This window comes from Saccopteryx bilineata, chromosome 5 (assembly GCF_036850765.1).
Source record: "Saccopteryx bilineata isolate mSacBil1 chromosome 5, mSacBil1_pri_phased_curated, whole genome shotgun sequence".
Classification (NCBI taxonomy): Eukaryota; Metazoa; Chordata; class Mammalia; order Chiroptera; family Emballonuridae; genus Saccopteryx; species Saccopteryx bilineata.
In genome coordinates, this window is record NC_089494.1 from 1716925 (window position 1) to 1742635 (window position 25711).

At 58.1% G+C, this 25711-nt stretch overlaps 1 protein-coding gene across 7 annotated transcripts in view; it reads left to right on the forward strand.

Annotated features, from left to right (window-relative positions):
* Positions 1-25711, forward strand: part of HDAC4 (histone deacetylase 4) — a 276699-nt gene that overhangs the window by 33220 nt on the left and 217768 nt on the right. For 5 of the 7 annotated variants that reach the window (XM_066233665.1, XM_066233662.1, XM_066233664.1 and 2 more), the window contains exon 1: positions 7539-7729. The exons of 1 other annotated variant lie outside the window; for it this stretch is intronic. In XM_066233665.1, coding sequence (XP_066089762.1) covers positions 7708-7729 — 22 coding nt within the window. In that variant the 5' untranslated portion in view covers positions 7539-7707. Of the gene's footprint in view, positions 1-7538; positions 7730-25711 lie in introns of those variants that run through there. One more of the 7 variants, XM_066233661.1, reaches the window with a different exon arrangement.

Genomic DNA, 25711 nt, shown 5'->3' on the forward strand with positions numbered 1-25711 from the left:
AGGCGTCCGTGTAGACTCAAGACTCTAAATGTGCATGTTAGATGCGTGCGTCCTGCCTGCTGGGAAGGACAGATGTCGGGGACACCGGCAGGGAGGGGTGCAGCCAGCACCCAGACCTGGGTGTCTGAGCACAGTGCTCCAAAGGGGAGGGACCAGGCTCCTGAGAGACACGGCGGATTCCAAGGCTGCCACGGGGACGTCTTGTGGGGCCAGAAGTAAAGACTTTAAAAGAAGCGGTGAGGGAGGCTCGTGAGGAAAACACAGGAGCCATCCGAAAGGGGCCCCCTGTGCCCCAAAGGAGCCCCCAGTGTCCCGAAGGAGCCCCCAGTGTCCAGAAAGAGCCCCCAGTGTCCCGAAGGAGCCCCCAGTGTCCCGAAGGAGCCCCCAGTGTCCAGAAAGAGCCCCCAGTGTCCTGAAGGAGCCCCCAGTGTCCAGAAAGAGCCCCCAGTGTCCCGAAGGAGCCCCCAGTGTCCAGAAAGAGCCCCCAGTGTCCAGAAAGAGCCCCCAGTGCCCCGAAGGAGCCCCCAATGGCCAAAGCTTCAGTAACAAAATAAATAATGATAGTACTGGATTATAGCACACAGGGTGAAATGAGTGTCCGTGAGCCACACACACTGATATAAGTGAGTGATTAAATAGATGAGTGACAGCTCCAGAAAGAAATAAGGGTGGTGGGATCCTCTGAAGTCCGGCCCTGGGCAGACACCTAGGGCACTGACGTGAGGGGGCTCTCTCCTTAACTGAGCGACAGTCAACAGTCCTATGGGTCTGTACAGATTTGTTGATTACATCTGAATTGTCAGAAGTTATTGTGAACTTTATTGGCATAAAGTTGTTTATAATCCGTTCTTGTCCATTTAATATCCATATGATCTATGTTAATCTCTCATTCTTGGTATTGTCTTCATTTTTTTTTTTTTTTTTTTATTCAGTGAGAGGAGGGGAGGCAGACAGACTCCGGCCGCTTGTATCTTATCCGGGATCCACCTGGCAAGCCCACTAGGGGGTGATGCTCTGTGCATCTGGGGCCCTTGTCTTAGTGCCTGAGGCAGAGCCCATGGAGCCATCCCCACCTGGGGCCACTTGCTCCAATCAAGCCATGGCTGCCGGAGGGGGGGAGAGAGAGAGAGGGATAGAGAAGGGGGAGGGGTGGAGAAGCAGATGGGCGCTTCTCCTGTGTGCCCTGACCAGGAATTGAACCTGGGACTTCCACACTCTGGGCCTATGCTCTGCCCTCAGCCAGCCTGCCGGGACCTTCCTCGTTTTTTCTGATCAGTTTAGCTAGAGGTTTATCAATTTCATTGTCTCAAAGAATCTGCTTTTAGTTTCGTTGATTCTTTTTCTTTTCTATTTCATTGATTTCTTCTCTCTCTTTTTTTTTTTTTTACTTTGAGTTTATTTTCTTTTTAGTTTCTTAAGGCAACACCTGAAGTCATTGACTTTTCAGACATTCTTTTCTAATGTGGGCTCTCAGGCCATGGGTGTCCCTCTAGACAGGACACGGTGTGGTGACCCACGGGTGCCCCTCTAGACAGGACACGGTGTGGTGACCCACGGGTGCCCCTCTACACAGGACACGGTGTGGTGCCCCTCTAGACAGGACACGGTGTGGTGACCCACGGGTGCCCCTCTAGACAGGACACGGTGTGGTGACCCATGGGTGCCCCTCTAGACAGGACACGGTGTGGTGACCCACGGGTGCCCCTCTAGACAGGACACGGTGTGGTGACCCATGGGTGCCCCTCTAGACAGGACACGGTGTGGTGACCCATGGGTGCCCCTCTAGACAGGACACGGTGTGGTGACCCATGGGTGCCCCTCTAGACAGGACACAGTGTGGTGACCCATGGGTGTCCCTCTAGACAGGACACGGTGTGGTGACAGGTGGTATCTTCATTTCCCTTCCTGTCGTCATTTCACATTCTCTCTAATGTGTACTTTACTCTCTTCTCTGCCTCAGGAAACGTATTCGCTTCCAAGTATTTGGAGTTTTCCAGATACCTTTCTGTGCTGATTTCTAACTTAATTTCAGTTTAGTCAGAGAACATATTTGTGGGGCTCGACTTGAGTCCTTTAAAATTTATTGAGACTTGCTTTATGGCCCCAAAGTTGTCTATCTTGGTAAATGTTCTATGTGCTTTTAAAAAGAATGTGAAGAATGTTCATTCTGTTGTTTATAGACTATTCTATAAGTGTCTTTCTGGTTACATTGGGCAGTAGGGTTGTCAATCTTTTCTGTTTTTACTAATTTTCTGTTTACTTGTTTTAATGATGATTAAGAACAGGGTGTTGAAATTTCCAACTCTAACTGCAGATTTGTCCATTTCTCCTTACACTTTCATTAATGTTTTTCTTCACATAGGAAGCTCTGTCACGGGGGGCATGAATGTGTAGCGTTGTTCTGTCCTCTGGATGAACTGACTCCCATAGCATCATGAAATGGCTTTCTTTACCCCTGGTGACATCCTTCCCTTAACACGTCCTTTTTCTGATGTGAGTAGAGCTGTTACAGCTTTCTTTTGATTAGTCTTTGCATGATATCTCTTTTCCATTTTCTGCTTTTAATGTATTTGTATCTTCATACTTAAAACGGGATCCTTGGAGGCAGCACCCTGACTGGGCTCATGAACCTGGGAACCTATTTCACCATCTACAGGGCATGCCCTCCGAGTCGTGTGCAGTCCTGCCTCACACGACTCCTCTGGGAACTCGGGCAAAGTGGGTCTTGTTCCTTTCCCCCAAGCTCAGCACCTCTGCCCGTTAGCTGGGGTGGGAGCCGCTGTTTGACATGGGGATTGATGGAGTCGAGTCGAAAGCTACCATCTTTCTATTTGCTTCCTACTTGTCCCTTTTCATGTTCTTTCTCCTTTTTCTGCCTTCGTCTGGGTTAGTTTTTTGACTGTTATTTTTTTATTGATATGTGAACGAGAACTGAAGTGGAAGCTGTAGGATCAGTAGCTTCTGTCTCCAGGTCCTCACAGCATGCTGCCTGGTGACCTCACGCCACCCTCCACATGCAGCGTGGGGACACAGGACAGCGTGCTTCCACTGCAGTTACAGCTGAAAGTCTTAACACTGTTCTTCATAATTGTTAGACATGGTATAAACTTCCTAATAATCCCTTCTGCTTTAAACAGTTCTCGTTTAGAGAACTTCAGTGTAAGAGACGACTTTTGTTCACCTGCGTGGGCCCCGGGCCCCAGGCTCTTAGCCTCTCAGTGCAAGAGCTGCGTTACCTACATGGGCCCCGGGCCCCAGGCTCTTAGCCTCTCAGTGCAGGAGCTGCGTTATCTCCGTGGGCCCCGGCCCCAGGCTCTCAGCCCCTCTGCAGGAGCTGCGTTACCTGCGTGGGCCCCGGGCCCCAGGCTCTCAGCCCCTCTGCAGGAGCTGCGTTACCTGCGTGGGCCCCGGGCCCCAGGCTCTTAGCCTCTCAGTGCAGGAGCTGCGTTACCTACATGGGCCCCGGGCCCCAGGCTCTTAGCCTCTCAGTGCAGGAGCTGCGTTACCTGCGTGGGCCCCGGGCCCCAGGCTCTCAGCCCCTCTGCAGGAGCTGCGTTACCTGCGTGGGCCCCGGGCCCCAGGCTCTCAGCCCCTCTGCAGGAGCTGCGTTACCTGTGTGGGTCCCGGGCCCCAGGCTCTTAGCCTCTCAGTGCAGGAGCTGCGTTACCTGCGTGGGCCCCGGGCCCCAGGCTCTTAGCCTCTCAGTGCAGGAGCTGCATTACCTGCATGGGCCCCGGGCCCCAGGCTCTTAGCCTCTCAGTGCAGGAGCTGCGTTACCTGCATGGGCCCCGGGCCCCAGGCTCTTAGCCTCTCAGTGCAGGAGCTGCGTTACCTGCATGGGCCCCAGGCTCTTAGCCCCTCTGCAGGAGCTGCGTTACCTGCATGGGCCCCGGGCCCCAGGCTCTTAGCCTCTCAGCGCAGGAGCTGCGTCACCTGCATGGGCCCCGTGCCCCAGGCTCTTAGCCTCTCAGCCTCTCAGCGCAGGAGCTGCGTTACCTGCATGGGCCCCGTGCCCCAGGCTCTTAGCCTCTCAGCTTCTCAGTGCAGGAGCTGCGTCACCTGCATGGGCCCCGGGCCCCAGGCTCTTAGCCTCTCAGTGCAGGAACTGCGTTACCTGCATGGGCCCCAGGCCCCAGGCTCTTAGCCTCTCAGCCTCTCAGCGCAGGAACTGCGTTACCTGCATGGGCCCCGGGCCCCAGGCTCTTCGCCTCTCAGCCTCTCAGCGCAGGAGCTGCGTCACCTGCATGGGCCCCGGGCCCCAGGCTCTTAGCCTCTCAGCCTCTCAGCGCAGGAGCTGCGTCACCTGCATGGGCCCCGGGCCCCAGGCTCTTAGCCTCTCAGCCTCTCAGCCTCTCAGCGCAGGAGCTGCGTTACCTGCATGGGCTCCGGGCCCCAGGCTCTCAGCCTCTCAGTGCAGGAGCTGCGTTACCTGCGTGGGCCCCAGGCCCCAGGCTCTTAGCCTCTCAGTGCAGGAGCTGCGTCACCTGCATGGGCCCCGGGCCCCAGGCTCTTAGTCTCTCAGCGCAGGAACTGCGTTACCTGCATGGGCCCCGGGCCCCAGCCTCTCAGCCTCTCAGCGCAGGAACTGCGTTACCTGCGTGGGCCCCGGGCCCCAGGCTCTCAGCCTCTCAGTGCAGGAGCTGCGTCACCTGCATGGGCCCCGGGCCCCAGGCTCTTAGCCTCTCAGCGCAGGAACTGCGTTACCTGCATGGGCCCCGGGCCCCAGGCTCTTAGCCTCTCAGCCTCTCAGCGCAGGAGCTGCATTACCTGCATGGGCCCCGGGCCCCAGGCTCTTAGCCTCTCAGCCTCTCAGCGCAGGAGCTGCATTACCTGCATGGGCCCCGGGCCCCAGCCTCTCAGCCTCTCAGCGCAGGAACTGCGTTACCTGCGTGGGCCCCGGGCCCCAGGCTCTCAGCCTCTCAGTGCAGGAGCTGCGTCACCTGCATGGGCCCCGGGCCCCAGGCTCTTAGCCTCTCAGCGCAGGAACTGCGTTACCTGCATGGGCCCCGGGCCCCAGGCTCTTAGCCTCTCAGCCTCTCAGCGCAGGAGCTGCATTACCTGCATGGGCCCCGGGCCCCAGGCTCTTAGCCTCTCAGTGCAGGAGCTGCGTTACCTGCATGGGCCCCAGGCTCTTAGCCTCTCAGTGCAGGAGCTGCGTTACCTGCATGGGCCCCGGGCCCCAGGCTCTTAGCCTCTCAGTCTCTCAGTGCAGGAGCTGTGTTACCTGCGTGGGCCCCGGGTCCCAGGCTCTTAGCTCCTCTATAGGAGCTGTGTTTCCGTCTGGTGTTGCTTCCCTCCTGCCTGAGGGGCTCTGTGATAGAATTTCCATTTGGATGTGCTGGTGATGAGTATTTTCAGTGTTTGCACATCTGAGAACACCTGATTTCTGCTTCACCTTCAGTGGAAGCAAACTGCGAGTCAGCCTCCAGAGCCGGGCCCTGAGAAGGCTCTTTCCAGCACTGCAGCGGCCGCTGGGGCAGGAGAGGTGTGCCTGGCGTTTGAGCAAAGCCCAGCTCTGGGCTAGAGCTGTTGTTCTGTGAGGGTGGATAAACAGGAAGAACGACCACGTGGGCCTCAGAAAGGTGTCCCAGGACACGGGGAGGGGGACCCGTCCTGAAGTGCAGACGAGCTGACCTCTGAAAACGATTTACGGTGGAAATCAGAAAGCACGTTTCAGGAGACTGGCTGGTGGAAGCTGTGTCTCCACAACAGGAGCGGGAGGTCAGGAAGGGTGACCTGGCGGAGGGGACGCGGGAATGTGGGTGGGCTGTAGAGGGACATTCAGAAACAAACGGTCACTTTAAAGTCTGTAGTAGAAGCCATAGGAGTGAGGCCGACGTCGTGGGAAATGGCAGTGACGTGGGAAACATGCTGGAGAAGATGCCCAGGCAGGACAGCTCACGGCAGACGTGCCCGTGGTGACGGAGCGTGAGCGGCCAGACCTGCAGGGTCCCCGCAGGAGCTGCAGTGCCGTCACCAGGGAGTCGTCCGGACGGCACTCAAGAGCACTTCCTGGGCAGAAAGGCCTGTGTGTATCGGAAGGTCCGTGTCTGGAACAAAGTAACGAAAGGAGCCTCTCACCATGCACTTTTCTGAGAACATTTTTGAATTTCAAGACTAAAAGAAAATATTCTCCCAGATTCTGGACAGAATAGAGTAACAGTAACAATAGCAGCTCCATCCTAACCCAGCCTTCAGAGGCTCCCTAGGAAGGAAACACTGTTTGGCTAATGGAGTTTTCTGCAGAGCAGAGGGTGGTGCTGTGTCTGTGAGCTAAGACTTTTATACCCAGCCTAGGTGTGACGTCTGTGTGAAGGGAACAGAGTCATCTGAGGCTTGCAAAGGTGCACAAAACATACCGTCTACTTTTCCTCAAGACCAAGAAATTCAGAACCTGGGATAAATATGGCACCATGTTTCACAGGGAAACAACCAGTTACAGAACCGTACTCGAGAAGGTATTAACCACAGAGTTACAGATCATGTGTACCTGGAAACCACCTAAATAGCCAACCTTTGGGGAATGATCCCTTCCACAGTGTGTTGGCGAGGGTCCTTTGGTTGTTAAAGGAATCAGAAAAAATATCCTTGAGTAATTGAATCAAGAGCAGGAATTGGTCACATCAGCAAAGGAAGAGGTAACAGAGAGGGCTTTGATGGGCCTTACGCTAGGGTAGGGTTAATAGGAGAATTTTCATAATTACCGTATTTCTTTATTCTGATTATAACAGCGATGCACGCTCATCACAAAGTTTAAGACGTCTCCTGCGAGGCCACCGCACGGAGTGCGTGCTTGGGGTGGGCATCTGGGTATGTCCCTGGGCTCTTCTGCTCAGTGGCTGACCTGTGGGTGGGTCTGGGCCTGGGCACCAGGTTTGAGGACCTGGCCCCAGTCACATGCCACCCCCTGAAGTGTGGGGGCAGCTCTGTCAGAGAACCTTCCTCTGGCTGTGGGCAGGAGTGTTAGTGAAGGTGGAGGGCTGGCGTGAAGTCAGCGCAGAGTGGGCGCGGGGGCCAGGGGCTGGCCGTCGGGGCGGAAGGCGAGGGAAAGAGTGTCAGGATATTACAGGATGTCTGCCTCTGTGTGATGGCGTCACAAGCGACTTTTTAAATGTTTCCTGTGACGACTGCACATCACTTATAATGAGAAAGTGGAAGGCAGCAGAGGAAATGGTGACTATGTAGTTAGAGCACCAGGACGATTTCAGTGAGGGAAGCTGGATGCAGGGGGCACTCCCATCCTCAGGGGGCCCCTAGGTAGGACCTGGGACATGAGATATGGGCTGGGCGGGGTGTGCCCATAGGAAAACGGCGGTGGGTGTGGCCGGAGGGATTCCCTGTAACGTTCTCCGTGGGCGGTGCCAGGCTGAGGAAGGCTGGTCCGCAGTCGCTCTTACACGCGGTCACACGTGTGTGTCTCCCCCCCCCCCAGTGCTTCCTATCTGCAGAAACACCCAGGTGGGCCTCGACCATCAGTGGTGAGGTCAGTGAAAACTCAGCCTGGGTTCCGGTTTGCCCACTGATGTGCCTGTCTTCTCTCTCGCCACGTAGGTCCTCCCCTGAGTCGGTAGACACCCTGCCTCGGACCACCTGGTGTCGCCCGTTGCCGGACTTGGATGTGTCAGCGGGACCCTGGAGCTCTGTGGAGCCCTGTTTCCGTGGACGTTCTGAGCCGCTGAGTCGCAGAGAGGAGCCGACGTGCTAGCGATGAGCTCCCAAAGCCACCCAGGTAAGCGGACGGCGGGCAGTGCAGGGCTGCAGCTGGTCGCTGGGCAGTAGACGGTTCCTCCTGGCTGTGGCCCCGGGGGTCTGCGGCAGCGCCCAGGGCAGAGCAGACTGCCCTCGTCTCAGGACACACACTGATACAGCCCGCAGGACGCCCGGGTCCAGGGTGATTGGCACACTGGCTTGAGTGGCAGACGTGGGTCTTTGGTGCCAGGAGACAAGAATGGTACATAGTGGGGTGATGTTTGAAGGTCAGTCTGTGATTTGGAGAGTTAATCCCGTACCCTCTTTGTTTCTGGGGGTCTCGGGAGGTTGGGGGTCTGGGACAGCCCTGGGCTGGGCCTGAGAAGAAGCCCACGGTGCAGCGCGGGGGCCCTCCCGCTGCCGGACCACTTCTGTGGGGCTCTGCCCTGAGCATTCCCGGGCCTCGGTCGTCACAGCGCCCGAGGGAGGACGTGTCCTGCCTGGGTCACAGCCAGCAAGGGGCTGAAAGGGGTCGGAGCTCCATTTGTATGCTGTCAGCTGCAGGAGTGTGATGGGCACACGCCTTCAGACAGAGCCCCAGTGCGCCCCTGGGGAAAGCCCGGAGCCCTGCCTGCTCCCCTGTGTGCCGCTGGCTTTGGGGTCCGTCCTCTGTCTGTGTGGGAGGAGCGGCTGTGGCCACCTGGGCGGAGCTGGCTGTCCTTCAGGCACCCGGTCTCTGTTGGTGTGGCTGTGGAGTCCGCCTCTCCTCTGGGGTTGCCAGAACCTCACGCAGCGTCCTTTGTCCCGATGGGCTTGCCTGACGCTCCTGCGGTGATTGTTAGCTGTGAAGACGTTATTGATGTGAATTGCTCACGCAATGATTGATTGATGTGTAAAAAATGAAATGTCTGGTTGGAAGCGTGTCAAGCAGACCCTGAGAGGGGCGGTCGTTCCTCCACCGAGGAGCCGCGCCCACTTCCTGTGTCTCAGCCAGGAGTCCACCTGTAGTCAGCCCATCGGTGGGCTTCCACTTTACTGTATTTTTTCCATTTATTTGAAAGAGAGGAAGAGAGAAAGAGGAAGAAAGGGAGGGAGAGAGAGACAGGAGAAGAGAGAGAGCAGCACTGCAGCGCTGGTGGCCGAGGCCAGCAGGGTCTGGTGGTGGCGGTGGCAGCTGAGTGAATCGCGAACCTCCCCTCGCGGTGGCGTGCGAGCGATCTGGGAGAATCGCCCCTGAGGGCAAGCACCATAGCTTTCCATAGAGACGCACACGCTCTCTGCCACGTGCTCATGCACTGATTGTGCAAAGTGCTGGCACCCGGGAGCCAGCCAGCAAGCCTGCCTCAGCTGCGTGCCCCACAAGCACACGCTCTCTGCCACGTGCTCATGCACTGATTGTGCAAAGTGCTGGCACCCGGGAGCCAGCCAGCAAGCCTGCCTCAGCTGCGTGCCCCACAAGCACACGCTCTCTGCCACGTGCTCATGCACTGATTGTGCAAAGTGCTGGCACCCGGGAGCCAGCCAGCAAGCCTGCCTCAGCTGCGTGCCCCACAAGCACCGACGCGTCGTCCCGCTCAGCGAGCTGATCACTGAGTTGTGGGCTCGTTGGTCGCCTCTCACACATGCCCTGAGCAGGGGTTCAACCGAGACCTCAGTGCCCTGGGCCGATACTCGACCTGCTGAGCCATCCAGCCAGGGCTCTGAGCATCTTTGGATGTGTGTAAGTAACATACTCTCCGTAGCTTGTGGATGGGTATTTGTGTGTACCCAGCACCAGTATAGCAGCTTTGAGCTGGCGTCAGACCATCACTATACATGTAGATTGTACATATGTATCTATCAATAGCTGCCTGCGTTGGATCAATTCCAAGAAGCAGAATCTCTTGGTCAGTGGACAGGGTGGCTGTGTGCGTTTAAAGTGATTAGGCCTGACCAGGCAGTGACGCAGTGGATAGAGCGTCAGACTGGGATGCTGAGGACCCAGGTTCAAGACCCCAAGGTCGCCAGCTTGAGCGTGGGCTCATCTGGCTTGAGCAAAAAAAAAGCTCACCAGCTTGGACCCAAGGTTGCTGGCTTGAGCAATGGGTTACTCGGTCTGCTGAAGGACTGCGGTCAAGGCACATATGAGAGAGCAATCAGTGAACAACTAAGGTGTCGCAGTGAAAAACTGATGATTGATGCTTCTCATCTCTCTCCGTTCCTGTCTGTCTGTCCCTATCTATCCCTCTCTCTGACTCTCTGTTCCTGTAAAAAAAATAAAAATAAATAAATAAAATGATTAGTTTGACCTGACCAGGTGGTGGCGCAGTGGATAGAGCGTCAGACTGAGATGCGGAGGACCCAGGTTTGAGACCCTGAGGTTGCCAGTTTGAGCACAGGGTCGCTGACTTGAGCGAGGGGTCTCTCATTCTGCTGTATCCCTCCAGTCAAGGCACATATGAGAAAGCAATTAATGGAAAAGTAATTAAGAAACAACTAAGATGCCGCATGAAGAACTGATGCGTCTCATCTCTCTCCCTTCCTGTCTGTCTGTCCCTATCTGTCCCTCTCTCTAACTCTCTCTGGCTCTGTCTCAAAAAAAAAAAAAAAAAAAAAAAAAAGATTGTTTGCTCTGAAATTGCTCTAGAAACGTTTGGTCACCTTATCTCTTGCTAGCTTAGGTCTCGAAATAAAATACAGTGTATTTCTCTTTGTTGACTGTTTCCTTGCCCAGAAGTTTATTGTGTCTCCTGAAAGCATTTGTGCCCTTGGTTTCTCTGGGCTGACCAGTATCTCCCCGTCTACTTATCGGAACCTTCCAAACCTCTCTGAGGCTCGTCTCAGTGAGGAGCTGGGAGCTGGGTTTGCTTTCTCCTGCCCTGACGGTCCTTGCCTTTACGTGCGAATTTGCCCATTGCTGCTGTCCTGTCTGAGTGTGGGGGTGGCCATCGGCTGACCCCTGCAGGCTCTGTCTGTCCCCGTGGGCTGGAGGCTGAAGGCAGCATGTGAGGGTGGGGCGGCCCCAGAGGCCTGAGCTTCTTCCTTCTCTGTCTGCGGTGGTGGTGGCCTGGGGCCTGAGCTCGCTAAGCATTCCTGCCAGCTCTGGTGTACAGGTGTCCTCCCTGAGTAGCTCTCTGGCTGCAGCCAGGGGCTCCAAACAGTGCTGGCCCTGCTGCTGAGGGGCTGGGCGGGGCTGTGGGCGGGGCCGTGGGCGGGGCCGTGGGCGGGGCCATGCTGTCCAGTCCAGGTGGTGGGCCAGTCACTAGTGCTGGTCTTCCTGTCACTTTGACCCCATCAGATTTCTCTTTTCTAGGAAATTCCTCCAAGTGTTTCGTCAGTTGTTGCTATTTCCCTCTATCTAGCAATGCTATATATCCTCCTATATTTTTAATTGTATTTAGTAACTTTAGTGGGTGGGGGCGCAGACATAATAGTCATTTATTCAGTTTGCTATTTTAAACGGGAGGTTTCTGGTATCTCTTCTTTAGCCCGAGAAGCCCTGTCCCGTCTGCTTCAGCCTCCCTAGCCACTCACTGTGCCACGCCACCCCTGCTGTCCCCTTCCCTCTCTCGCCCGAAGGTGGTTCACCTTTGCCCTGACGATAGAAGGACCTTTTTATTTGAAGCGGGTGATTTTCTGGGTCCTGTTTTCCTTCCAGACTCCCTCTGGCGGGCGAGGCCTGCACGGGTTTATGGCTGTTCTTTATGAACGCGGCCAGAGCGGCCCGGGCTCTGACGCAGAACTGCGCACTGCTGGCCTTTTATTGCCCTGAATCAGTGTTTGTCCCAGTGCGAGCTGCCCGCGGAGGGACCTGGCCGGGCAGGGCCTGGAACGAGTCCCCCTCAAGGAACTGGCTTCACAGGCAGCTTGGGGAGAGGTTCTGAGATAGTGAGCTTCGTGCGGAGCTCCGTGCTCCAACCCTTTTCCTGGTGGGGTGTCCTGAAGTTGGCCAGGCTGCTGCTGCAGGACACAGGGCCCCTGCCTGGACGGGGCGTCCCCGCAGGAGAGGGAGGGACAGGGAACCCTGTGCGGCCTGCCTGCAGGACAAGTGAAGGCTCCCTTCCCCCCCACAACATCCTGCGTCAGGCTGTGAACAGGCCTCTAGGATGTGGGTGACTTGGCTGGCTTACAGGAGAACCAGATACAGTCACTCGGCCACCCCTCCAGCACGGCCCGGGCCCCACCCCGTCCCCACCCCGCAGCTGACCTGCTTTGACCCTTTTCTGCCTGGGAAACAATGTCAGTCTCCGGGCCTGAGCAGGCAGGCGTTGGAGGGCCTGTGTGTGGTCCTGCAGACCGGAGTCTTGGTAGGAAGCTGGTTGGGCAGGATGGAGTCAGGGAACTCAGTGTCCTTTCTCCCCGTGCACCTCGGAAAGAGGTGTGTACAGTATCAGAAGCAGCATAACTATTTTGAGGGAAACTTGTATGTTTAAGATAAGTGTTTTAATTTGGACCATTCTCTGATTTCTTAATATTCTGTTGCGTTTGAAATACCCCATTTGTACAAAAGCAGCTAAAAAGTCTGTGTCAACATGGGTCAGCTGAGTGTTGACATGGTTTGTTTCTTCAGACCCCTGCCAGGTTTCCATCCTGGAGGCCTCCCAGGAGGAGGCTCCGTTCTCCGCGGGTCTGAGCTGGGCCGCCTTTCTCAGTGTGGAGCTCCTGTCTTCCTTTGCTTGGTCTCCAGTTTGTTGGTTGCAACCAGTTTGGACGCGAAGGTTATTATGTTTTAAGATAGAAGTTAACTCAGAAACAAACATTTTTATGTCATTTAAATCGTGCTTTGCAATGAGAGTATGTTTCAGGAATACTGCAAAGTTTTAAGGACTTTTAAGAGAGAAAATTAATTTTGAGGACCCACATTTAACACAGAGAAGACATTGATTCCAAGCTGCTGGCGACAGGTAGGTTCTGGACTCTGAGTGAGGCCCAGGTTGCAAGTGATGACCGACTGGAGCCCTGGGGAGCCCGGAGCCGGCTGGGGCAGCACGTGGCCGGCTGCAGGAGTGCCGGGTGGCCGGGGCAGCACGTGGCCGGCTGCAGGAGTGCCAGGTGGCTGGGGCAGCCTGTGGCCAGCTGCAGGAGTGCCGGGTGGGGCGGGCTCAGGCCAGAGGATAGGCCCGGAATATGGAGCAGAGATGCACTTCCAGACCCTTCCGTGCAGTCAGCAGAGCATCCACGGTGGCTGGAGGAGCTAGGGGAGCACCTGGCAGGACCCAGGGTGAGCGTGAGGACATGGGGAGGGGAGGTCAGTCGCTGACACCGGGCCCCCCACTGCGCTGCGCAGACTGGGTGAGTGCTGTGAGTCTCTGTGCTTCTGCCTGTGCCCTCCCCTCCCCTTAAGGAGGGTTCAGAAATGCGCCAGCCCCTCCCCTTCCTTTCTCTCCCCCTCTCTCCCCTCCCCTCCCCCCCTCCCTGTGCCCTCCAGGCCACCTCACACCCAGGGTCACTACCGCATCCTCCCTGCCATCATCTTCTGGGAGCTTAATCAGTCACGGTTTGTTCTGGAAGCCATGGAGCCATAACGACTTCTTTTTCAGCCGACTTCTCTTTCTAATCCTCACATTGTGTTTTGTCTTAAAAAATCACGACTCCTCTGTCGTTATGAAGTGCTCCGAAAATGCACTGTCAATGGAGCATTGATGGTTTGTTTTGGCAATTCTCTGAAAATTCTTATACAGTTTGTGGAACATTTGCATTTATGTCCTTTTTTCAAAGCCACCATTGTAGAAATGCAAATTTCCGAGTTCTGAGATGCTGAATGTTGGATGATTAACGACATTGAGATTTAAGAATGAGTCCCTGCACGCATTGAAACACACAGCCAGCACCAGGAGCATTGCGTGGGGCTTGGTGCTGGGACCCCTGAGCTGTAACTGTGGAGCCTGGTGGGGGTGGGGGGCAGGTCGATGAGGACAAGCGTGCAGGTGTGCAGCCACCTCCCGACAGCTCCGGAGTGCTGGCCTGGAGATCTGGTTCTGTCTAGCTGTAGGTGCTTGGAACTTGTGTGGTGACACCCGCATTGGTGACTGGCTCGCTGCATGTCCGAGCTGCCCGCTTCAGGCGGGAGCGAGCAGAGGCTCTGCTCCGAGCCGTGCTTGGCAGTGGCCTCATTTGTTCTGCATGATTCCCGTGCACAGAGCTCAAATACCGTTACTCCTGCTTCATGGATACATAAGTCAGCATGTACTGCCGTCCGGTGCTGAGCCACAGGCTGACCTGTGCTGGAGGGACATGAGCCCCTCTGCTGGCAGATGCAGGGTGCACTGGTCACTAAAGGGTCCATCTGCCGCCGGCATGGAGCTCCCAGGCCAGGCAGAGGCACCAGAGCCCTGGCACACACAGTGTGGCTCATGTGGAGAGAGGGGCGGGGGGCGGGGCGTCTGAGCTGAGTCCAGGTGGGGGTTAGGGGGCTGGCCCAGGGCCCTGGAGGGTGGGCCGTGGTGTGGCGCAGGAAGGGAATTGGGGATGGAGGGTGGGTGTCCGGGGACAGGTGTCTGGAGCAGTGAGGGCTGCTGCCACCTCAGTGGGTGTGGTCCCGTGACCCTGTGGGCGTGGAGAAGGGGCTGTGGGCCTTGTGTCCCCTGGCCCCCACACTCCCCCTCTGTTGGGATGCAGGGTGTGTGTTCCCGTGGTGCCGATGAGCGTGGTTGTGCTGCTGAGCGTCGTGGCCTTCGTATCGCCTGTGGCGTGTCCTGAGTGAATGCTGGACTCGGCCTGACCTCCTGGCAGACCTCGAGAGCGGGTGGAAGGGCTCCAGGCTGACCGGCACGCCGGGTCGCTCGGGAGATCTGGTGAAACCTCGTCTTACTTCCACGTGAGGGCCTTTCACTCGCCTGTTTCATGAGAACACGATAAAAAAAAGACATTTTTAGGGAATTCTAATGACTAGAAAAAAATCAAATGAGGCAGATAACTAAACTTTTTAGAATTGTGTCTGACTTTGCATTTTTAAATGCGTTCGTGCTCAGGCACTTCACCCATCCGTGAGCTGGTGGGAACGTTGGCCTTCAAGAAGGCGTCACAGGCAGCGTGGAGGAGAAGAAACCTTACCCTCTGCTTTTCCTGTCAGCTCTGCCTCAAGCTGGAGCACCAGCAGCGGGCGCCGGGCCCGCGGGGAACCCCGGGAACACCATTGGCGTGCGGCTCAGCGGCCGCTGTCAGGGTCAGGAGCCCAATCCCAGCCCCACCTTCTTCCTGCTGGACTTCAGGCCCAGGCCACCCTCAGCCTTGTTGCCCCCCTCCTCCACCGCCCAGTGTCCTCACCGCTGCCACGCGAATGCCCCGATCCGCACTGGAAACTGGAACATTCCTTGTGGAAAGGCAACATTAGGACTTGGGGGGTTTTTACATGAAAAATGATGTTCAACATCACAACCATTTTCTAGCTCTTACTAATACTGCATACTTGAAAGTTGTCCTGAGGCTTATTTAAAAGTGATACGTATTTTTAAAATAGAATAACAGCAGTCTCCTGTTTATTTGAAATAGCATTTGTAAAGAATGGTGTAAAGTGAGCTGAAGCTTCCTGATGTTAATTAATTAGTTAGTCTGGGGTCACTAACGGGGACTGGCTCCCTGCACACAAGGCAGGACGTTCTCCTGAGGGTCAGGTGAGCTCTCCGCCTTCCTTCACTGCCCGTGCGAGAGCTGTGGGCACGCAGGGTCTCCGGGGCCTTTCCTGGGGCAGCCTGTGTGACTAGCCGATGGCTTGCTCTTCACATGCTCGCCTCCACCCGTTTCTAGTAGGCTTGCTCTTCACATGCTCACCTCCACCCGTTTCTAGTAGGCTTGCTCTTCACATGCTCGCCTCCACCCGTTTCTAGTAGGCTTGCTCTTCACATGCTCGCCTCCACCCGTTTCTAGTAGGCGGCTTCTTCTGAGCCCTTGGGCACCTGGTGCTGTAAGAGCTGAGGCTCCTTCTTGTCCTGACCCATTTGCATTCATAGCTAAGTTTGCTCCTGTTAAATTAGCCTGACTTTTCCGAGGACTCCCTCTGTAGAATGTGGCTGCCCTTGTGAGCGCACTCTTGCTGACGTGTTGCCGCGGGAGGACTGGGCAGTGCTGCTGGAGTTAGGGAGACCGCCCCGGGGTGAGCGCCGAGAGCCCCTGCTACCACGTGGGGGCAGGGAGGGTGCGCCCAGGGGGAGGGCCTCACCTGCCGCCCCCAGTGATCGGAGGTTCCTCCTTTCTGGGCCACGTCCATCTCATCCGACCTGGGCCGAGGGGCCGGGTCACGGCCGATACCACGCACACCGCATGCTGTTCTCTGTGCTGGGAGGCGAGCGGCCAGCGCTGTCCCGGCCCAGGGTCCACAGGCTCGGGCCGCCGTGCGAGAGTGCAGGCACTGTCCGTGGGTCTTGCTGGCCCGGGGCCGCTGCCCGCCTCCTCTGCGTTAGCCCTGTGGTGAGGACCAGGGACGGAGCGGGAAGAAGCCGGCCCGAGGTTTTCTCCCCAGGCAGGTGCTGGTGGGAAAGGTTTGCAGGGGTTGAGAAGATGGCGGGGACGCTGGATCCAGAGGCGGAGAGCCTCATCGGAGGTCCAGTCATCACTGCTCTTACGTCCTCTGACCCGGTTCCTTCTGCGACCCCGCCCGTTGTAGCGCTCCTTAAACAAGTTTCTTGTGGTGGTGTGGGAGGGAGGGGGGCTGTGTCCTCTCAGGAGAGGGGCACAGGTCAGCCTGTCTGTGGCCAGCTGGGCACAGTCGTGGTTCCAGCAGGGCTGGGGTGTCCTGGAGGTGGGGGAGCAGCAGCACCTGGCAGGTGACAAGTGACTGCTGGGAACTAGGAGCCACGTGCCCCGGACAATGCGGCCACCGTCCCAGCTCGGGGGCACAGGGGCACTTCCCAGTCTGCCCGCTCGTGGCCACTCCCCAGCTGCCCGGGTTCATCTCCAGGCACCCTGCCCCCTGGCCCACGCCTCTGTCCGGGGTGAAGCTCTGTCCTGGCGGCCCTGGCCTGGATGTAGATGTGACTTTCTTGGTTCTGGGCTGGGCCTTCCTTGAGTGCTGAGTGGAGCCATAGGACTTGATGGGTGAGAACCGGGGGGGGGGGGGGGGACGTTTCTTTGTGTGTGGGGGTGTCCTTTCGACGTTACATGGGTTCTGTGAAGAGTGGGTTTGGTGGACTGGCTCACATGGATGTGGCCTCAACAGTAGAGTTCCTAAGGAGATGGTGTTTTGTTTTTGTTTTTGTTTTAAATATTTAAATGCCTTTCCCAGCAGTTTTGGGACTCTGGGCCTTGCTCTGATGGGTGGAGCCTGCCATGGCTGAGCTCCAACATCAGTATTCCCACTTACGAGAAGAAAAGAACAATTTGGGTCTGTCCAGAGTTGCTTAAATTGCTCGAGAGGATGTTGTTTCAGTGTTTCTCAACAATTTCCAGTTCTGAAATATTTGGGCTTCACCTGGATATGGGTAGGGGCAGGGCTGGGTGAGTCACTGGGCAGAGGCAGCCCTGTGTCAGTGTCTCTGTGTGTGACCCTGCCATCTCTGCGGGAGGAGTGTCAGTGTCTCTGTGTGTGACCCTGCCATCTCTGCGGGAGGAGTGTCAATGTCTCTGTGACCCTGCCATCTCTGCGGGAGGAGTGTCAGTGTCTCTGTGTGTGACCCTGCCATCTCTGCGGGAGGAGTGTCAGTGTCTCTGTGTGTGACCCTGCCATCTCTGCGGGAGGAGTGTCAGTGTCTCTGTGTGTGACCCTGCCATCTCTGCGGGAGGAGTGTCAGTGTCTCTGTGTGTGACCCTGCCATCTCTGCGGAAGGAGTGTCAGTGTCTCTGTGTGTGACCCTGCCATCTCTGCGGGAGGAGTGTCAGTGTCTCTGTGTGTGACCCTGCCATCTCTGCGGGAGGAGTGTCAGTGTCTCTGTGTGTGACCCTGCCATCTCTGCGGAAGGAGTGTCAGTGTCTCTGTGACCCTGCCATCTCTGCGGGAGGAGTGTCAGTGTCTCTGTGTGTGACCCTGCCATCTCTGCGGGAGGAGTGTCAGTGTCTCTGTGTGTGACCCTGCCATCTCTGCGGGAGGAGTGTCAGTGTCTCTGTGTGTGACCCTGCCATCTCTGCGGGAGGAGTGTCAGTGTCTCTGTGTGTGACCCTGCCATCTCTGCGGGAGGAGTGTCAGTGTCTCTGTGTGTGACCCTGCCATCTCTGCGGGAGGAGTGTCAGTGTCTCTGTGTGTGACCCTGCCATCTCTGCGGGAGGAGTGTCAGTGTCTCTGTGACCCTGCCATCTCTGCGGGAGGAGTGTCAGTGTCTCTGTGACCCTGCCATCTCTGCGGAAGGAGTGTCAGTGTCTCTGTGTGTGACCCTGCCATCTCTGCGGGAGGAGTGTCAGTGTCTCTGTGTGTGACCCTGCCATCTCTGCGGGAGGAGTGTCAGTGTCTCTGTGACCCTGCCATCTCTGCGGGAGGAGTGTCAGTGTCTCTGTGACCCTGCCATCTCTGCGGGAGGAGTGTCAGTGTCTCTGTGTGTGACCCTGCCATCTCTGCGGGAGGAGTGTCAGTGTCTCTGTGTGTGACCCTGCCATCTCTGCGGGAGGAGTGTCAGTGTCTCTGTGTGTGACCCTGCCATCTCTGCGGGAGGAGTGTCAGTGTCTCTGTGTGTGACCCTGCCATCTCTGCGGGAGGAGTGTCAGTGTCTCTGTGTGTGACCCTGCCATCTCTGCGGGAGGAGTGTCAGTGTCTCTGTGTGTGACCCTGCCATCTCTGCGGGAGGAGTGTCAGTGTCTCTGTGTGTGACCCTGCCATCTCTGCGGGAGGAGTGTCAGTGTCTCTGTGTGTGACCCTGCCATCTCTGCGGAAGGAGTGTCAGTGTCTCTGTGTGTGACCCTGCCATCTCTGCGGGAGGAGTGTCAGTGTCTCTGTGTGTGACCCTGCCATCTCTGCGGGAGGAGTGTCAGTGTCTCTGTGTGTGACCCTGCCATCTCTGCGGAAGGAGTGTCAGTGTCTCTGTGACCCTGCCATCTCTGCGGGAGGAGTGTCAGTGTCTCTGTGTGTGACCCTGCCATCTCTGCGGGAGGAGTGTCAGTGTCTCTGTGTGTGACCCTGCCATCTCTGCGGGAGGAGTGTCAGTGTCTCTGTGTGTGACCCTGCCATCTCTGCGGGAGGAGTGTCAGTGTCTCTGTGTGTGACCCTGCCATCTCTGCGGGAGGAGTGTCAGTGTCTCTGTCTGTGACCCTGCCATCTCTGCGGGAGGAGTGTCAGTGTCTCTGTGACCCTGCCATCTCTGCGGGAGGAGTGTCAGTGTCTCTGTGACCCTGCCATCTCTGCGGAAGGAGTGTCAGTGTCTCTGTGTGTGACCCTGCCATCTCTGCGGGAGGAGTGTCAGTGTCTCTGTGTGTGACCCTGCCATCTCTGCGGGAGGAGTGTCAGTGTCTCTGTGACCCTGCCATCTCTGCGGGAGGAGTGTCAGTGTCTCTGTGACCCTGCCATCTCTGCGGGAGGAGTGTCAGTGTCTCTGTGTGTGACCCTGCCATCTCTGCGGGAGGAGTGTCAGTGTCTCTGTGTGTGACCCTGCCATCTCTGCGGGAGGAGTGTCAGTGTCTCTGTGTGTGACCCTGCCATCTCTGCGGGAGGAGTGTCAATGTCTCTGTGACCCTGCCATCTCTGCGGGAGGAGTGTCAGTGTCTCTGTGTGTGACCCTGCCATCTCTGCGGGAGGAGTGTCAGTGTCTCTGTGTGTGACCCTGCCATCTCTGCGGGAGGAGTGTCAGTGTCTCTGTGTGTGACCCTGCCATCTCTGCGGGAGGAGTGTCAGTGTCTCTGTGTGTGACCCTGCCATCTCTGCGGGAGGAGTGTCAGTGTCTCTGTGTGTGACCCTGCCATCTCTGCGGGAGGAGTGTCAGTGTCTCTGTGTGTGACCCTGCCATCTCTGCGGGAGGAGTGTCAGTGTCTCTGTGTGTGACCCTGCCATCTCTGCGGGAGGAGTGTCAGTGTCTCTGTGTGTGACCCTGCCATCTCTGCGGGAGGAGTGTCAGTGTCTCTGTGTGTGACCCTGCCATCTCTGCGGGAGGAGTGTCAGTGTCTCTGTGTGTGACCCTGCCATCTCTGCGGGAGGAGTGTCAGTGTCTCTGTGTGTGACCCTGCCATCTCTGCGGAAGGAGTGTCAGTGTCTCTGTGTGTGACCCTGCCATCTCTGCGGGAGGAGTGTCAGTGTCTCTGTGTGTGACCCTGCCATCTCTGCGGGAGGAGTGTCAGTGTCTCTGTGTGTGACCCTGCCATCTCTGCGGGAGGAGTGTCAGTGTCTCTGTGACCCTGCCATCTCTGCGGGAGGAGTGTCAGTGTCTCTGTGTGTGACCCTGCCATCTCTGCGGGAGGAGTGTCAGTGTCTCTGTGTGTGACCCTGCCATCTCTGCGGGAGGAGTGTCAGTGTCTCTGTGACCCTGCCATCTCTGCGGGAGGAGTGTCAGTGTCTCTGTGTGTGACCCTGCCATCTCTGCGGGAGGAGTGTCAGTGTCTCTGTGTGTGACCCTGCCATCTCTGCGGGAGGAGTGTCAGTGTCTCTGTGACCCTGCCATCTCTGCGGGAGGAGTGTCAGTGTCTCTGTGACCCTGCCATCTCTGCGGGAGGAGTGTCAGTGTCTCTGTGTGTGACCCTGCCATCTCTGCGGAAGGAGTGTCAGTGTCTCTGTGTGTGACCCTGCCATCTCTGCGGGAGGAGTGTCAGTGTCTCTGTGTGTGACCCTGCCATCTCTGCGGGAGGAGTGTCAGTGTCTCTGTGACCCTGCCATCTCTGCGGGAGGAGTGTCAGTGTCTCTGTGTGTGACCCTGCCATCTCTGCGGAAGGAGTGTCAGTGTCTCTGTGTGTGACCCTGCCATCTCTGCGGAAGGAGTGTCAGTGTCTCTGTGTGTGACCCTGCCATCTCTGCGGGAGGAGTGTCAGTGTCTCTGTGTGTGACCCTGCCATCTCTGCGGGAGGAGTGTCAGTGTCTCTGTGTGTGACCCTGCCATCTCTGCGGGAGGAGTGTCAGTGTCTCTGTGACCCTGCCATCTCTGCGGGAGGAGTGTCAGTGTCTCTGTGACCCTGCCATCTCTGCGGGAGGAGTGTCAGTGTCTCTGTGACCCTGCCATCTCTGCGGGAGGAGTGTCAGTGTCTCTGTGTGTGACCCTGCCATCTCTGCGGAAGGAGTGTCAGTGTCTCTGTGTGTGACCCTGCCATCTCTGCGGGAGGAGTGTCAGTGTCTCTGTGTGTGACCCTGCCATCTCTGCGGAAGGAGTGTCAGTGTCTCTGTGTGTGACCCTGCCATCTCTGCGGGAGGAGTGTCAGTGTCTCTGTGACCCTGCCATCTCTGCGGAAGGAGTGTCAGTGTCTCTGTGTGTGACCCTGCCATCTCTGCGGGAGGAGTGTCAGTGTCTCTGTGACCCTGCCATCTCTGCGGAAGGAGTGTCAGTGTCTCTGTGTGTGACCCTGCCATCTCTGCGGGAGGAGTGTCAGTGTCTCTGTGTGTGACCCTGCCATCTCTGCGGGAGGAGTGTCAGTGTCTCTGTGTGTGACCCTGCCATCTCTGCGGGAGGAGTGTCAGTGTCTCTGTGTGTGACCCTGCCATCTCTGCGGGAGGAGTGTCAGTGTCTCTGTGTGTGACCCTGCCATCTCTGCGGGAGGAGTGTCAGTGTCTCTGTGACCCTGCCATCTCTGCGGGAGGAGTGTCAGTGTCTCTGTGACCCTGCCATCTCTGCGGGAGGAGTGTCAGTGGGGTTCCTGGCTCTGTAGAAGGACGTTGTGTTTGGGTTTTGCCTTCAGGGGCACCTGTGTGTGGCTTGGTGGAAATCAGCAGCGTGGCTGACAAGTGATCTCCTTTCTCCCCCCCCCAGAGGCCCCCCGGGACAGTGGGTGCGGGTTCCATGTGGGGGTGGCCCTTTGCTTACATCAAAACTTAGATCTTTTAGACCCTGGCCAGTTGGCTCAGTGGTAGAGCATTGGCTCAGCATGTGGAAGTCCCGGGTTCGATTCCTGGCCAGGGCACACAGGAGAGGCGCCCATCTGCTTCTCCACCCCTCCCCCCTCCTTCCTCTCTCTCTCTTCCCTTCACGCAGCTGAGGCTCCATTGGAGCAAAATTGGCCCAGGCGCTAAGGATGGCTCCGTGGCCTCTGCCTCAGGCGCTAGAGTGGCTCTGGTTGCAACAGAGCAACTCCTCCTGGTGGGCATGCCTGGTGGATCCCGGTCGGGCGCATGCAGGAGTCGGTCTGACTGCCTCCCCGCTTCTCACTTCAGAAAATACAAAAAAACCCAAACCCCAAACAAAAAAACAACAACCCAGATCCTTTTACAGGAAAGGGGGCGGGCAGCCAGTGTAACCCAGGCCTGGCCGGCTGCACCTGCATGGGTGGGCATGCTCATTCTCACCTGGAGGGGTTTGGGTCCAAGCTTCACCTCGGCAGGAGGGCAGGCATTCATTGAATCAGTTCCTGTGTTCCCATAGAGACACTGGTTAAAGTCACTCACGAGATACCATCTTCACCATTGTTTTCTATGAGCCAGATTTCACATTTTCAGTTTTATGTAAACTAAATGCACAGTTTTCACAAGTTTTTGTTAAATACAGGTTTCCTGTGCCTTCACAGCTTTTTTGGATACCTTTCAAGTCAGAGCTACACGCATGTTTTTGCTGGAGACAGAGCTGTATCCATGGGAAGGAAGCTGAAACCAAGCTCCGGACGGTCAAGGGCTGTGAGGCCGGGGCCACGCCGCACGGCTGGACAGTCCGCTCCAGGCCTTGCCCTGCGGCGGGGCTGCCCGAGCGGAGTCCTGCTGAGTGCCGGGCCTCAGTCAGCCCTCTCCGGGTGCGGGAGAGCCCATGGGGGCCCGTGGCCCTGCGGCCGGCTGGGGGGGCTGCCCGAGCGGAATCCCGCCGAGTGCCCAGCCTCGGTCAGCCCTCTCCGGGTGCGGGAGAGCCCATGGGGGCCCGTGGCCCTGCGGCCGGCTGGGGGGGCTGCCTGAGCGGAATCCCGCCGAGTGCCCAGCCTCGGTCAGCCCTCTCCGGGTGCGGGAGAGCCCATGGGGGCCCGTGGCCCTGCGGCCGGCTGGGGGGGCTGCCCGAGCAGAGTCCCGCCGAGTGCCCAGCCTCGGTCAGCCCTCTCCGGGTGCGGGAGAGCCCATGGGGGCCCGTGGCCCTGCGGCCGGCTGCGGGGGCTGCCCGAGTGCAGAGTCCCGCCGAGTGCCCAGCCTCGGTCAGCCCTGTCCGGGTTGGGAGAGCCCACGGGAGCCTGTGGCCCTGCGGCCGGCTGGGGGGGCTGCCGGAGTGCGGAGTCCTGCTGAGTGCTGGGCCTCGGTCAGCCCTGTCCGGGTCGGGAGAGCCCACGGGAGCCCGTGGCCCTGCGGCCGGCTGGGGGGGCTGCCGGAGTGCGGAGTCCTGCTGAGTGCCGGGCCTCGGTCAGCCCTGTCCGGGTCGGGAGAGCCCACGGGAGCCTGTGGCCCTGCGGCCGGCTGGGGGGGCTGCCCGAGTGCAGAGTCCCGCCGAGTGCCCAGCCTCGGTCAGCCCTCTCCGGGTGCGGGAGAGCCCACGGGAACCCATGGCCCTGCAGCCGGCTGAGGGGGCTGCCCGAGCGGAGTCCTACGAAGTTACTGTCTCATAGTTTGTATAGTGATACGTAAGGTTCGAACATCAAATTTTAGTTTTGGATTTAAATAACAGACATGAGTAAACTTTGAACTTCAACACGACGTTGTTTATTAGCACGTGAGTTAGCCAATCCATGTTTACATGGTGGGGGGAGGGCAGAGGGTCACGCAGAGCTCAGGGCGCTCTGCAGAGGTTGGAAAGGTGTCACGCAGAAGGCATTGCAGGTACCGCCTGGTGGGGGCCGTGGTGGAGGGGGACTGGTGAGGCTGCTGCGTGGCCCTGCAGAGGGAAGGAGGGAGGGAGGGAGGCCAGGCGTGTCCCTGGGATGCACTAGCTTTGGGGTGCAAGGGAGGTGTCTTGGGAGGGCTCAGCAGCTCCCTTGGAGAGCAGGGTGAGACCCCTGTGGCCGGTGGCGTGGGCCACCCCCCCACTTCCCAGGGAGAGCTGCAGTCTCACTCTGCTCCCCTGGGAGCAGCCTGGGCACCTGGCCAGTGGGCAGGGCTGGGTCGCACCTCTCTCCAAGGCTGTAGGTGTGCGGGGGCTGCCCTTCTGCATGCCTGGCCTGTGCCCAGAACCATCTCTAGTTCTTTCAGTAAGCGTGGCCCCTGGGATGTCCAGTCTGAGGGGTACCCTCCCGTTTCTTTCTCTCCCCCTGAGGAGATAGCAGTGTCTGAACACACACCCATGTTCCTTCTTCTCCTGGCTGTCGCTTGTCCCGCCTGGGCTGGGTCCAGGCAGCTTGTTTGTTCTCGGCCGTCTGCAGCCCTCCGCCAGGGCAGCCGTCCCGCTCTGGGCTCGCGCTGTTCCTGGAAGGCTCTGTCACGCACAGCCAGGGCACCGGGGCTGCCTCCTGTCCCCTCCGTCGCCGTATGTTGGGAGCAGAAGCTGGCTCTGGGCTGATCTGGGAAGTACTGTTAATTCATCCTGCTTCTTGGACGCGAGTCTGGAGCTCGGAGGAGGAGCCACGAAATGTCAGACCAGCAGCGACCATCTGACTCGGTTGCTAATCACCATCCTGTGTGATTGAGATGGAAGCGTTGGATTCTTCTTTGTGGGCCAAATTCAGGCCGCATCTTGTTCCCTCGCATTCATCCTGCTTTCTTTCCACTGGAGAAGAGGGTTGTCTGTGGATGGCTCCTGTGGGGGAGGCAGGGCCGGGCCCGCGGGCCCACGGCCTGGCGCTGGTGCCAGTGCAGCGTCCAGCCCACCCGGGCAGAGTGTTCACTGAGAGCCCCGGGCATCTGGCAGCTGGCCGCACTCCTCTGGGGCTGTTTGAGTGACAGCCGGTCACGCCACCAGGGGCCCCAGCGGGCGTTGGGTCTAGCTCTGGGACTGTTTGAGTGACAGCCGGTCACGCCACCAGGGGGCGCAGCGGGCGTTGGGTCTAGCTCTGGGGCTGTTTGAGTGACAGCCGGTCACGCCACCAGGGGGCGCAGCGGGCGTTGGGTCTAGCTCTGAGCGGGGCTGTTTGAGTGACAGCCGGTCACGCCACCAGGGGGCGCGGCGGGCGTTGGGTCTAGCTCTGGGGCTGTTTGAGTGACAGCCAGTCACGCCACCAGGGGGCGCAGCGGGCGTTGGGTCTAGCTCTGAGCGGGGCTGTTTGAGTGACAGCCGGTCACACCACCAGGGGGCGCGGTGACGGCGTTGGGTCTAGCTCTGGGGCTGTTTGAGTGACAGCCGGTCACGCCACCAGGGGGCGCAGCGGGCTTTGGGTCTAGCTCTGAGCGGGGCTGTTTGAGTGACAGCCGGTCACGCCACCAGGGGGCGCAGCGGGCGTTGGGTCTAGCTCTGAGCGGGGCTGTTTGAGTGACAGCCGGTCACGCCACCAGGGGGCGCGGCGACGGCGTTGGGTCTAGCTCTGAGCGGGGCTGTTTGAGTGACAGCCGGTCACGCCACCAGGGGGCGCGGCGACGGCGTTGGGTCTAGCTCTGAGCGGGGCTGTTTGAGTGACAGCCGGTCACGCCACCAGGGGGCGCGGCGGGCGTTGGGTCTAGGCGGTGAGTCTCACATTCGTAGGATGAGAACGGATCTCGACCCGTGTGGTCTTCCTTCCTTCCCGCAGCCCAGACCCCAGCCTGACCCCGAGAAAGACTTCAGATTCCAGGAGAAGCGTCTCGTACGACCCCTGACCAGGTCCCCTCGCACTGTGGGGCCACTCAAGGACGTTCTGAGAAAGTGCTTCAGCTCGCAGGAGCCTGAAGGGACAGGTCGACTCCGCGCCATGTGGGGTCTTGGATGGAGGAGGACGGGCGGGGACCGAGGGGACCTGAATGACATGTTGACTTCAGTTAGCAAGTGAGTGTTGGCGCCTTCCTTGTGACTGACGCACCCCGGGAGCGTGAGCTGTGACGTCCAGGGACACGGTGCAGGTCAGTGGTGGTGGGCACACGCGGACCCTGCACTACTGTCCACTCAATTTTTAATGGAGTCTTGATCAAATCTGAGCTGAAGCAGGAAAGGACGCTTGTCAGTATTCCCTCCTGCTTTCTCTG